This window comes from Pavona decussata, unplaced genomic scaffold (genome assembly GCF_977016875.1).
Source record: "Pavona decussata unplaced genomic scaffold, jaPavDecu1.1 SCAFFOLD_266, whole genome shotgun sequence".
Classification (NCBI taxonomy): domain Eukaryota; kingdom Metazoa; phylum Cnidaria; class Anthozoa; order Scleractinia; family Agariciidae; genus Pavona; species Pavona decussata.
In genome coordinates, this window is record NW_028145668.1 from 272,501 (window position 1) to 287,248 (window position 14,748).

A 14,748-nucleotide genomic window follows, 5' to 3' on the forward strand; every position below is an offset into this window, starting at 1 on the left:
CAGCTTACAAGAGACATAAATTTGAAAGGTACTAAAATCATTTGCAGAATAAATAAGAAGACAAACATTACTGAGAGAGGAGATGGCCTGCGGGACTGTTTGGGCACTTACCCTTATTTCAGATGCTGTGGCCACGACTTGTGTATAAGTATTAGGCGTTGAACCTGAAGACCTTTTTACTTCTTTGTAAGAACAGTTTGACAGTCCGCCAGACTGGGAAGCCCCAGGAGGGCCCTGGGTACCATTATATCCGGGAGATCCAGGTGGGCCCTTAACACCAGGAGGGCCTTGGGTTCCATTGTATCCAGGAGGTCCCCTGCGACCCTGCGTCTTACTTATGTTGACCACCTAGAGTATGGAGGACATGTTGTCAGTTAGGCTTTTATGTAATATTCAGTAAGCATCCACAATTTTGGTAGCCACTTTTCTGTCTCTCGTTGATCTATAACGGGAAAAACAGATTGGTCCTTTTTGATACAGAGGGGGACGACTTTGAGTAAAAAAGTTTCGATTGTAAATTGCCTTGGATATCTTTGAGTTACTTAACTTGTGCCGGGAAAAAGGAAAAGCGGTCCTCCCTTGAAAGGTTTAATCATGTGACCTAGAATCACGTTAAGTGTCCGGCACGGACAAAAATAAAAATATAGTTCTTCCATCTATTCTTTAAATCGAGGCTTGGAAGAACTTATATATATTTAGCCAAGCCTAAAAGCGCGGCTCCACAATAGAAGTCTGCTTATTGCAATTGTATGAACGTAATAACCTTATGAGTTCCTCATCAATTCTGCAGTTATATAGTACATTTTTAATGCATATGCAGCTAACTGCTCATGCCAATAACAATGTAAAACAGAGGGCAAAATTACTGAATTCTGATTTGTTGTGACAGAGGGCAGTTTTTCGTAATTTTCCTTTCACTGAGGGCAAAATTACTTACTCCTGATTGGTCGAGCGGCGAAAATACTCGCTCCTGATTGGCTGAGCACGACAGTTTAACATTTTGTTGGTTTCTGCATTTTGTGTCCAAAAAAACAAGTTCTTTCAGGTTCTTTCGAAGTTCGACTCTTTAAGCCGGGTTTTTGTACCAAAAATACATGGAAATCAAGTGCTGCAGCTAGGAAGGAAATTCCTAAAGGTTAATTTTAGTGTCTCTCACAAGAAACAGCAAAACATTATTTGTGTCAAAAGCTAAAGACTTGGATCGGATTGATTTTATTTTGTTTGGTTGAGAAACTGAAATCAGTCATGGCGTCCCTGAGTGCTTTCAACGAACGATAACCGAGCATGAAGGTGTCCTTTTGATGGGAGGAAGGAGCAGGAAGAAATTACTCCGCAAGTTCCTTCTTTGGATCCATCGTTTGCAATTTTTATCGATCTATGTTCGTGTGATTTCCAAGCGGTAGGAAACTTCACAGCGCAGTTGAACAATTAATTGATGCCTAACAAGGGAACTGTTCTCGTCGGTTTTGTTTGTTTTGTACGCTACGAAAAAATTAAATGATTTGTTGGTTTGCTTGCGCCTTCGATGAGTGTTTTACTGACTGTTTTACGAAGTTCCTTGATAGTTTTAGGAACATTTTGCCCTCTGTGTTATAAAAGCGGAATTTAAATAGACTCAAAATGATATTTTCTGTTTTTATTATTGTTTTTAGTTTTTAAAATGATCGACGCAAAACAATTTGTGAACAGCCAACGAGCGCTACCGGCACTGTCACTGTCTAGTAAAACTAAACTACGATCTTTGAAAAAGTCACAAAAAACAAGCGAATGAATGTTTTGCGTAAACTTTGTTTTGGTGAAAATGAAATCACACTTTAATTTTACATTCGCTTTTAACGTTCTTTGAAAAGACTTTCAGTGGAAATTACTCATACATCTTAATCTTTGCGGTTATATCCTTCTGTTTTAAGTATTTTTGTTTGTTCTCTGTCAAGATTGTCGGAAAGAAATGCTAAAATTAAAAATATATGCGAGAAAAACTTGTCAATAGTTTATGCCAACGATACAATGTTGGGAGACGTTTGTTTGACTGACTATTTTAGCTCAGAATCAATTTTTTTTTTAAATGAAGCAAAATGGGATGAGATTAGAAAATAAAACTCCAAGCGGGGAAATAACGAACATGGACCGAAAATTGAGTTCAAAAGGCTGCTCTGAGGTTAAACAATTGCAGTGTCAACACTACAAGAAAAAAATACCTTGCAAAAACAGCAAAGTTTTGTCAACAAAATCACAAGAATATACTCGCCTCTTTGGAGAATAACCAGTCCTTTTATTCGATTGCTAATTTTTTGGTTCGTTTTCAACGTTAAGTTTCACTTCAAGAGGAAAAAATCCATCGCATCTTAATTTCATTTCATCACCCCGGGTTAGAGTAAAACAGAGTAAAATAATTTCTCTCCAAGATTCGGCCGCTGTTTATGAATTGCCGCCTCTAAAAGCTGCTAAAAGCCGAGTCGATTTGTTTCTACCGCCGCGATCCGCCTTGCTCTTTCTCCCGCTGTTGGACGGCAAAATTGGACGAGATCAGAAAATAAAACTCCAAGGGAAATAATCAACATGGTCCGAAAAAATGAGCTCAAAATACTGTTCTGAAGTTAGCAGTATTAGCTTAAGCTTAAGTTAAACGTCGTGTCAAAACTGCAAGACAACAATATCTTGCAAACCAGCAAACTAGCAAAGATTTGTCAACAAAATTGCATGACTGTACTCGCCTCTCCTGAGAATAACCAGTCCCTTTATTCCATTGCTGATTTTTCCGTTCGTTTTACAACATTAAGTGAGCGAAACGTTTCACTTCAATAGGAAAAATCCAACGTTTCGTCGCGCTGGATCGGAGTAAAATGATTTCACTTCCAGATTCTGATGATGTGCGAGTCGATTTGTTTCTCCCGCCGCTAGTTGCCTTGCTCTTGCTCTTGCTGTTGGTTCCATATAAAAATTGACTTTGTATCTTGTCGTCTTCAAAATTTTTTTTTTTTTGTTTTGTTTTTTTTTCTCAAACGCAGTTGGCGATGCAACTTCCCACCAAACAAACTCGGCCGGCAGCGCAGTTGGCCATGCATTTTCCCGCCGAAAAAAACCTGATTTGCAGCACAAGGTTTGAGTGCCTCATTTCATGTTGGCTTACAAGGAGTAGCGTACCTACGGGCGGTCGGTTGGAGGGAGGTGACGACATAATTAAACCAAAATTTCTCGCACTGATGGGTTTACCAAAATCTCTTAGCTATGGGGCTCCGCTGCGCGTGCCTACAACGCGCGCGCGAGCTCCGCTAAAAACTACGGAGGAAATACTCATCGGCGTCTCATGATTCTTCTGACTTCATTTCCCAGTTGCCGTAAGACTTAAACTTTGGTATGAGGGAGTTGTCCAGGAGGCGCATACTAGTTAATTATATCTCATAGAGAATTTAGCCTAATGAGCCCCTGGTCTAATGACTTTGAATATAATAATAATAATAATAATAATAATAATAATAATAATAATAATAATAATTTTTTTAAAATAATGAGAACTCTATATTAACATATTTTAAGCAAATTGCTATTCACAAGTTAAAAGTTGCGTTTCAATGCTAAGATGGTTTTATCCATCTACATTCAGTTGACTTTGCGAAACAGGAATTCGATGCTTTGCCTGCTTTCTCCCTGAGGGACGTGATGTGGCAACGCGTGATTCGGGGAGCGGGCAGGTTCAAAGTACGAAACTTGATAGGGCATGGGTTTTGTTGCATTTTATTTGAGCTAACTCTGTTGCTGGTTTCATATAGAACTGCTACACCGTGCTGACGAGTTCCAATAAAAACAAAACAGCTGTCCACGGTTGCAGCCCTGTTTTGTCGGTTTCTGTCGCGTTGTTGTCTCGCAAAGTCAACTCTTTCACGTAGTATCAGCCTTGCAGTTTGTGTTACATAAGAGGACACAGAAAAAATCTGAGCTCCAGATGGGATTCGAACCCACGACCCTCCGGGTTTTAGATCGCATGCTTTAACCTCTGAGGTAGCAAGCAAGGGTCATTTTAATAATAATAATAATAATAATAATAATAATAATAATAATAATAATAATAATAATAATAATAATAATAATAATTTTAAAAAATCGATGTATAAATTGTTATTACAAGGTAAATTATGAAAAAATTATTATATATCTTTTTGTGAAGAGTGTCGTAATCGTTGGCCACTGACCAGGGGCATAGGTGGATGGACAATGATGACTGTGCCAATAAAATTCGCGTATTCCTATTATAATTTGCTGCTGATAGTAAATTCCATTTGCTTTTATTAAATACAAGGGTGTAGCAAACCTCAAAGGAAACATCTTTGGACGTGCTATTTATACTCCATGTATCATTGTTTTAAAAGTCACGAAGTTATCCACCCCGGCTCTAGAAGACGAAAACAGCTGGCCCTAGATGGGGTCAAAGTATTTATACGTGGGTCATGTGGACATTTCATCGACTGATTTAGATTAAGCCAAACAGCCTCCATGCTGCCGTCGATAGTATTAAACTGTTATGATGAGGTCTTGGTAGATCGGATGCCTTTGCATATCACTAGAAGTGGGCTTTCAACTGCACACAGATCTTCATAAATCACCTGATGGTATAATCTGAAACAGTTGGTTTATTGACTAAGGAAAAATTGTACATCTTTCCTTACCTTTGGTTATGAGATGTTTGAATAAATGTCATGTATTAATTTTGCAAGTAGCTTTTATGACAATTGAGTTCTATATGAGGAACAATTCCTGTCAGAGGTGTCCCCCTGCATTTTTACTTTTACTATGCATGTCTTTTACATAACAGCCACATCCCACGAGTGTGACTGTGGGTTTTGTGCCATTTGATATTTTTATGCTGGAGAACCTTGAGTCTGAGCTAGCCACCCGCACGAGATTCAATAAGCACCGAAATAGCTGTCGTTAGCTTATGACAGCTGTAGCTTCTAACACAGCTACAGGCTCACAATATCACAGCTTTTGTTTTGCTAATTAAAGAGCTTTATGTTATCCCTGTCGCCTATTGGTGCATTTGTCTGTTGCTGTCAACTTAAGCTTTCCCCCTTGAGTAGGATAACAGTGCGTGTGTATTCCTGCAAAGGCCGGAGTACTCTCAAAACTGAAAGATTAAACGAAACAGGTGGGTTTCAATTATAACCTTTTGCATGTCTTTTTTGAAAGGCTCTGTAACTAGCCGGTAGCGGAAAATAGAATTTGATTCCTTCGTTTTGTTTTGTTTTCCTTTTTTTCTGATAGGCACAAAATAATTACCTCGTTTATTAAGCTGGAACTTTCTTTCAAAGTTGTATTCATTTCTGTCCACCCTTTATTCAGTTCATTAACGCGAATGGTAGTAGAGTTATTGGCATTCCATAAAGCAGCAATGTGACGAGAAAGCTGTTCCAGACGAATGGTGTGATCTGCGACTAGCTTTCCCTAAAGACCAAAGTGTAAAAACGTATTCAATAGCTTGTTACTGAATCCTCGGTACCAGCCCTTAATTATCCTTCTTTTTATCCCTTTTTGTGACTAAACAATTATTTTAAGCCCTGGAGTGGTGGTGGCGGTGGCGGTGATGGTGGTGGGATGTTTTAATTTTTTTTTTTTTTTGGGGGGGGGGGGGGACTGGGGGGTTGGGGGTATTAAAATGAAGTCTGTTTTCGTCGACGAAACAGGCATTACAAGGCCTACACACGAAAGGAGCCCTCTTAGGATAGCCGGTCTTTTACGCCAAACATACTGCCGATCTTGAAGGATCATTACAATCAATAACTTACTGTAAGTTGACTTGTGTGATTAGATTTCTGTTCCTCGATTCCGACTCTGCCTTCAAGCCATTTAAAGCCATCCATCACCTTAAAGAAATATAAGTAAAAAGCATTTCGCACGATCAATTTATGAGCTCAGAAATGTAAAAACGGTTACTTCATGTTTACTTCTCCGGCGACGACGTCAAACTGATAATTTAGTAAATCAATTACAAACCACGTTACCTTGCTTGACAAGTTTGAAGTCTTTTCTGCTGTGGAATTGATTGCCATCCATACGTATTTCAAATCGTTCTCCTGAACGTAGCGTGTTGATTTGGCTGCCAATTGGCCATCAAGCTGGGTCTTAAGACTCTTAAGGTCACGTTGAGTGGTTTCCAGGCTTTCAGTAAGATCTTGCACTTTCTTTTCGATTCCTAGAGTAAGTAGCCTGTCTGTTAAAATAATGTTAAAATGCTCGTGGGGCGAATTCTACAATTTCGCCAGGCTTCACTTAAAATCCGGCTAGTACGGTAACCGGATTCGTTTTAGTTGGCGAGGTTTCGGGAAAATAGAAATGAATGTCTATTCCTGACTTGACGAAAGGATCACTCCTAAAAGGTCACTTAGAAATGTCTTAAGGTCCCTAGAAGTATGCAGTAATGACCAGAAGGCACATATCATGCAGAAAGCAGCAGATATTAATAAAAGTTGTAGCACTTGAAGGTGGCCGGTTTTTACGACGAACTACCAAGCTATATATAAGCGTTTGCTTTAATTTTATCATACTACTAATTCATTTTAAAGTTCTCGTGATATTAATTAGCTTACCGTGCAACCCGGTAGCACAATCTGCAGAGGTGGTTGAAGTGTTGCGAGATATCACCGGGAGCAAGACTAAAATCAAAGTGGCCGTAGCAATCAGGAAAGAAACAACGACAAGAGCGGCCATAACGTGTAGCAGTCGCTGAACCATTGCCTCTGACTGGCTGCTGGAACCTTTTTGCTTCTCAGAGGTCATTTGTTTAGTCGCAGAAGTGGTTTTGCTTTCTCCAACGACGCCTTCGTTAACCCCTTGGTACGCAGTTGGTTCTTTGGATTCCATCTCGAAGTAAATGTTTTCTGTTCCGGTTACCGCCTTACTCATCGTTTATGCTGTGTGGGGTTGCTGCGTGTGTTCTTCAACTTTTGATTTCAGCCTTAAACGTATGCACTATACGGACTGACACGATAAGGAACTGAAAGTGCCACATAGCATAATCATGGTGACACGTGATGCTATTTACTAACCCGTCTGAGCATGTTAAAAGTGAAGAATTTTCGGATGTCAATGGTCAGTTCTCTTCAGTTACAAACTTGCCTTTTCTCTTATTTATTGTCATTTGTATTGTCATCAAGCGATCTTAAATTAATAGTCAAGATATTTTTTCGTGAAGTGATATCTTATCCTAACACCTGTGAAACTCGGGGCTGGTGCGTATGTTCTTCAACTTTCTGTTTCAACTTTTAACGTATTCACTGTGGACCGACACAATGAGAAAAATGTGATGCTATTTACAAACCTGTCTGAACATGTGGACACAAAACTTTCAAGGTGAAGTATTACCATCTTACTAAGACTTATCAGGTTTCATCCAATCAGATAATTTTATTTAAAGACGATTCTGCCCGACGGTAACATTAACTTTAATGATCCAATCACCTGCCAGCTCTATAATAACAATGACCGCGTTCAGTAACATTACCAGCCAAACTGCGTCGATTGGTTTTCAAATCTCATAAAAACGAAAATGAAAACCTACAAGACTTGAAGAAACGCGATAAAAGATAGTGACTCTTTATTTCCTATTGGGTTTTGAGTCATGTTTATCTTTGTTATGCAAAGGTTACCTCTGCCGTTCTTATAAACATGAAACGGCATCTTAAGTACCACTCTTTTTATATCTACTGACGGAGTCATGCTTGCAGGCTTGATCGCTCAGATGTTAATCCGATTTTTACTGGGTCACTTTCATCATTTTTGTTACTATAAGCAGCATCAAATGGTTTTTATTAAGACTTCACAAATATTATTGAAATGGGCGCTAATATGTAAGATGAACGCGTTCTAAAAAATTTAAACCTTGATTCGAACTAAAGAGCTGTAGCAACTCAATACAGCAGTTCGGGTTCATTTCAGTGTTCTCGATGAGTCAGAAATTCAACCGCATCGAGACAAAACTATTTTTCTGTCCTGGTGAACGTTACTATACAAACTAGCAACTTATATGACAGCGTCAATAATTTAAACGGCGCTATTAATATTTTCTTTGAGCTTGGCAACCAGGTACCACCCAACTACAGGCTGAGCCGGGTTTTTCCCCAGAAATTTCTCAAAACAGCTCTCAGTAACCCTCGCCAGATCAACTTCTACCCATAATAACTAGCGTTTACGGCGCGAATGTATTTCACGATGTACGAAATTAATTAAGTGATGTTTATTTAAAAATCCAGTGTTTCGAATTCGCAGCTCCATTCATCTAGTTCCGGGACAGGACAAATGCAGTATTTGAATGTTGCAGATGGTCTTATTTTCATGTCGTCTGTGATAATAATTATAACAAAAAGGTATGCAATTTAAAATGGCGGAAGATAAAATACCGTCTGCCCTTTTGCTATGAAGACGGCCATAATAAAGTCGAACAAAATTCGCATTAAACTCCTTTTCGGCTAGACAACACTATAAAACTTCATAAACTTATCTTTCCCCCTTGTAATGTCTTTGAAGTATAAACAGTACGTGAATTAAAATTGATACAGGTAAAATCACGACGAGGAGCATTATATTACATGTGAAAACAAATACATACATACATACATACATACATACATACATACATACATACATACATACATACATACATACATACATACATACATACATACATACATACATACATACATACATACATACATACATACATGCATACATACATACATATACTTTATTTAACCTCGAATTTGTAGAGTAGCTTTGAATAGCTAATATCTTCGAGAAAATAAATATTAGAAAGAAAGAGTAAATAGACAAAATAAAATAAAATGAAATACAATTACAATAACAATTTTATCATTATATATACACTACATACATACATTATATACACTGTGGAAAGACCTCATAATTAAGGATCTTTTGTTTGAATTGAGGAAAGTCAGATGTCCTGTAAGTGTCCGGGAGAGAGTTCCATATTTTACTAGCTAAGTATGAAAAGGAGTGTAGGCCATAAGTAGTCGTTTTTGCTTTGGGAAGGTCCAGAATATAATTACCACGTAGATTATAGGATGAGGTACGCATAGTTAACATATTCCTTAAGTAACTTGGATAGTCAGTAAAAAACAGGCTCTTGTATAATATAACCATGAAATTCTGCAGGCGTCTAGTAAACAGCGTTTTTAAGTTAACTCTGCTGAGTAAAATGTCATATGGAGAGCCATAGTCCTGTAGTATAAACCTAAGAATACGCTTGTTAAGATTATCTACTTTGTTGGTATTGTGCGCACCACAGATGTGCCAAACAGAAGAACAGTGGTAAAAGTGTGGCAAAATAAAGGCTTTATAAAGCTTCAATAATGTCTGCTTGTCAATAAGTTTTCGAAATCTAAGCATTACGTTGAATTGATTGTTTATTTTCTTACAGATAGCTCAGATACGTGATTATCAAAAGAGAGCTTGTTATCTATTGTCATCCCAAATATATCTATTGAGTCATTTACTGGGAAGCAAAATTTGTGTTCAGTTTTCCCCAGAATTAAAGCCTGATGCTTTGTCTCATTCACAAGCATGCCATTGTTTTTGTACCATTGATTTGCGACATTAACTTCTTGACGAATACACTTTTCCAGTGCGAGTGGGTCCATGTTGGACGAGTAAATCTAATGGTCGTCTGCGTACGCGTGTAGGTTAGCATATTTCACATGGTAAAACAAGTCATTAATGAATATGTTAAAGAACATTGGTCCTAAAACGCTCCCTTGTGGAACTCCTCTTCTGGTGTCTACCCAGTTTGAGAAAGTATCACCAATTTTTACTCGCTGCTGTCTTCCTGATAAATAATCTTTAAGTAGCGCGCAACTTTCTTCGCCAACTCCATATGCTTTAAGTTTTGCCAAGAGTAAGTCGTGCTGAATGACATCAAAAGCTTTAGAAAGATCCATAGAGACTATCGCAACCAGTTCCCCTCCATCACGCATGCTCCTCCAGTCCTCAGTCAACCGCAATAATGCAGTCTCACAACTGTAGAACTTTCTATAAGAACTAATAAAATCCGACAGAATCGTGCTATAGAATTCACCCAGCTGCGTAGCCAGAAGCCTCTCGTAGATATTATTGAGCACAGGTAGCACAGTGACAGGCCTGTAATTTGCTTTATTAAATTCGTCTTCTTTCTTAAACAGAGGTGTGACCTGTCCCATTTTCCAGGCACTGGGGTAGCAACCTTGCTCAATGGAGGCGTTCAAAATCTTAGTGATAGGATTACTTATTACAGCTGCCGATTCCTTCACAAGCCTTGGAGGCAGCATATCGTGGCCATACGATTTACGGACATTCACGTTTAAGAGTGCTCTTTCCACTTGCGCTTGATTAGTGTGTACAAAATTAAAACGAGACTGCGCACCTGTCGCCCTCTTCCTTTCATAAATAGCTCTGATGCTTGGGTGGTCTTCAAAGTGTTGGCCGTAATCTATCTCTTTTATCGGCGGAACTCTGTCAGCAATTTGAATAAAGTATGAGTTGAAAAGTTCAGCGATTTCTCTTTTGTCATTTATAACGACATTGTTTTCCTTAATAATTATGTCATTTGCCTGCTTTGTCCTGCCATGAAGGAAGGGTCGATACGCATTCCAAAACTCTCTAGGGTTTTCTGGCCCAGACGACTTTTTTACAAATGCTCTTTTATCGCCTTTCTTTTTAGAGAAGTACATATGTTGCGTTGAATTTTGTACTGGTCATAATTTGTGTCTGTCCGATCTCTTATAAATAGCCGCCATAATTTATTTCTGTGCCGTATTGCTCTGCGCCATTGTTCCGTCATGTATGGTATCTGGTTGCCCCTGACAACAGTCTGCTTAAGAGGGGCGTGTTCATTTAGAATCTCGGAGTACAATTGTTCAAAGGCGTAAAGTTTATCATCCACTTCGTCAAATACATCGACTATTGAGAAAGGTGCCATTTGTAGATCTTGAATAAATTTATCTCGTTGAAAGTTTTTGAAGCTTCGTAAACAAACTTTGCGAGAGCGTAATTTTGGAGCTGTTGACCGTAGAATTGTAAACACTAGCGAATGATCACTTATCTGCGTATCTACTACATCAGATACCAATGTCTTTTTCTTGTTATTAGTCAGAATTAAATCGAGGAGTGTCTCTGATGTTTTCGTCTTTCGAGTAGCCTTGGTAATCAAGCAATCAAGACCAAAAATTTCCATCAGGTCTAAAAGACTTCTACCGTCCTTGGGAGGCTTGTCTGGATCCAAAAGATCGGCGTTGAAATCTCCGGCGTAGAAAACAGTCTCTGTAAGCGTGGAGAGCTCTTCGAAAAGAGATGAAAGCTCTCTAGTCCATTGATATTTCGGAATGGATGGAGGTCTATAAACGCCTACAACGGTAACCCAAACCCGACCCAGCTTGACTTTCAGAATAATCGTCTTTGTTCTAAATGCAGCCCATTCTTCTGGGGTTATTCCTTTAGGATGTTTTAATTTCACGAAGTAGATATCGCTTCTCACGTAGATCATAAGCCCCCCACCACCGGCCTTCCTGTCGCTTCGACATACACGATAGCCTTTGACTTGAAATTGGCTATCTGGAAAGCTTCCATCGATTTTTGTCTCTGAAATAACAAGAATATCAAATCTACCAGAGAGCAACCAAGTCTTGATTTCATAAAACTTGAATCCACCAATACTGTTTGCATTGACGTGCCCAATCTTGAAATTTGAACGATAGTTTTGAGCAATATTGTCAAACTCAGTCCACACTGATGTAGTATTTTGCTCCTCAGTAATTGACTCTGGCTCTGAATTGCTAGAATTCAAGCTTGAATTCATAAAGGGAAGTTGCTGTAGTAATACCAGGCAAGAACTGAAGGTGCGTGAGAAATTCCCTGTAGATTTCACATTGCGATACTCTTTAGATTGCACGCCACCGCATTTTATGTGAGTCCACGAAGAGCAGCTATCGCACCAAGTCGCTCGATGGTTTTGAGCAACAACCCGGCCACAATCTGTACAAATTCTTGTTGATTTAGGTCCAGGGTTAGGACTTATATCGCCTGACAGACGAAGGTGTTGGTAGTTGAAGGTTGCCGTGCCATTATTGTAGTACGATATCCTCGACTTGGCAAAACTGACTCGAGTTCTCGTTTGGATACATTTATGATTCCAAACTCTTCTAAAAATCCTTATCTGCGTAATTTGTGTTACTTGAATCCATCAAGTTGGCTTCCCATTCAAACAAGTGTACTTATTAGGTTTCAGAGCACACTTAAGAGCGAGAAGCCATAAAAAGATCAGGAGCAGATTCTTTGCGCGACTAGCCGCCATCTTGCATAATAAAGTCGGGTGAAGGGATGATGAAGGGATTCAAGGGACACATGATGTAAGCAGGGAAAAATACTGCAGACTGATAACAAGATATAAGACGTCCATTCTCTTGCCCGCTCAGTTATTGGTCATTGCACTAGTAAGAAGTCTAAGTGAAGTTCCATTGTCTAGTGTATTGTTTTTTTCTTTTCTACAAGAAAAAGAGAAAAGAAATTTCGGTGAATGTGAGACGGAAAAAACAAAATAAAACTCTCTCTAGATTCATGACCGAGTATCTGCTACCTTTTCTCCTTGTCTATTTTTCATTAAACGTATCTAACATTTTCCCTTCTTTACAGTGAAACATCTTATTTTAATAATTAATTTTAATATATCTTTTAAAAGATACCAACTAATTTGAAATCTGCAATCAGTATATTCATCTAAACACATCCAACGTAGCAAATAATCAATCTTTGGTACATCCATCAAAAAAATCACGAAAATAAAAAACATTGACGGATTTTAAAGGTCTTCTAAGTCTTTTTTATTACTATAAAACCCCTCTGGGGTCTTAAATATTTTAATTTTCATGCCTTCTTAATTTTAAAACAAATCCCCCGTTCCAACATACAATATCAACTCGACCTTCAAGTCAAGATTTTTTGAGAAGGCCAAGAATGTTTTTTGCTTATAAAATCATTTTATTTTACATTAACGGCGGTTTTTTGTTAGGACAGTTCTGCGCTTGTAAAAGGAAACCTGTTAAACCCGTGTTTTAAATTATATGTCGCAATTAAACGATTTTATTACACAAAAGCCACAACGTAGCAAATACCCGTTTGACGTAGCAAATACCCACTTTTTGTAGCAAATACCCATTTCTACTTCTTTTGCTCTGAAAACATTTTATTTAGTAAAAGATTAAGTTTTAGGGCACTAACTACGTATTGCTTAAGAACAATCTACTCGCATATGTGTGCCAAATTAAAAAATATAAAACTCTTTACCGAGCAGAGAATGTTTTTTGTTTATAAAATCATTTTATTTTACATTAACTGTGTTTTTTGTTGGGAGAGTTTTGCGCTTGTGAAAAGAAACCTGTTTAACCCGTGTTTTGAATTATATGTCGCAATTAAACGATTTTATTACACAAAAGCCACTACGTAGCAAATACCCGTTTGACGTAGCAAATACCCACTTTTTGTAGCAAATACCCATTTCTACTTCTTTTGCTCTGAAACCATTTTATTTAGTAAAAGATTAAGTTTTAGGGCACTAACTACGTATTGCTTAAGAACAATCTACTCGCATATGTGTGCCAAATTAAAAAATATAAAACTCTTTACCGAGCAGAGAATGTTTTTTGTTTATAAAATCATTTTATTTTACATTAACTGTGTTTTTTGTTGAGAGAGTTTTGCGCTTGTGAAAAGAAACCTGTTTAACCCGTGTTTTGAATTATATATCGCAATTAAACGATTTTATTACACAAAAGCCACTACGTAGCAAATACCCACTTTTTTGTAGATTTACCATTAATTAATTAATTAGTTAATTAATTAATTAATTAATTATATCAGTTAAAACAACTTAAAAGGGACTGGTAGCAAGCTCAAGAATTCATTTCTCTGTTACTCCTTGGCCTGTTTTGAATAAAATTTTCCTTTATTAAACATATTTTATAAACAGTGGTGAGCAGCACACCGCAGCAGCTGTTCTTCTCAACTTCTTTATTTTCTCCTCTCAATTTCAACAGTTTAGTGTAGTGTTGTTCAGTAGAGTGAAACGCACTGCATAGCAATATTTATAGCTTTCGTCAGTTCAGTGAAGTGTTGTTCAGTACAGTGCAACGCAGCGCACTGCATAGTAACATCTAATAGTGGGTGCTTAGTGTTGTTCAGTAGTGTAGCACACTGCCTATTAAGATTAAAGAGTTCTTAATAGTTTAGTGTATTGCGGTTCAGTACCGTGTACCGCACTGCATGGTAAGATTAAATAATTCTCAACAGTACAGCTGTGCAGCGCATTGCATATTAAGGTTAAAGAGTTCTCAACAGTTCGTAGTAGTGTTGCTTGGTACAGTGCAGCGCATTCAAGAGTAAGATTAAGAGTTCTTTTCAGTTCAGTGTAGTGCAGTGCAGATTAAGTTTTAATTTCGCCGGAGTGCATAAGTCAGTTCTAATGCAAGCTTAGTTTCAGGTTTTAGCCCAGTTTCCAACACACTCATTTTCAGGTGGGCACATAAAAGTTCACGAGTTCTTTTTTTTTTCTGTATTGCTGCAAGACTAAAAAATAGCGTAGTGCTTGATCCATGATTGCTTGTTTTTTCAATTTATCCACTATTTACAATTCGTTTTGGTCTTTATGTGCTATGTACTATACTTTGCACAGCATTTTGCAAGGGCAGAGAAACAGGGCCACAGATAGTCATA

The 14,748-nt window shown here is 38.0% G+C and overlaps 2 protein-coding genes across 6 annotated transcripts in view; both read right to left on the bottom strand.

Moving 5' to 3' along the window:
- The window catches only part of LOC146455905 (uncharacterized), a 25,014-nt gene extending 17,443 nt beyond the window's left edge, over positions 1-7,571 (bottom strand). For 4 of the 5 annotated variants that reach the window (XM_085093710.1, XM_085093711.1, XM_085093713.1 and 1 more), the window contains exon 1: positions 6,582-7,571. In XM_085093710.1, coding sequence (XP_084949836.1) covers positions 6,582-6,897 — 316 coding nt within the window. In that variant the 5' untranslated portion in view covers positions 6,898-7,571. Of the gene's footprint in view, positions 1-5,996; positions 6,188-6,581 lie in introns of all 5 variants that reach the window. The other variant, XM_085093709.1, reaches the window with a different exon arrangement.
- Positions 1-14,748, bottom strand: part of LOC146455906 (uncharacterized) — a 54,428-nt gene that overhangs the window by 2,590 nt on the left and 37,090 nt on the right. The window lies entirely within an intron of this gene.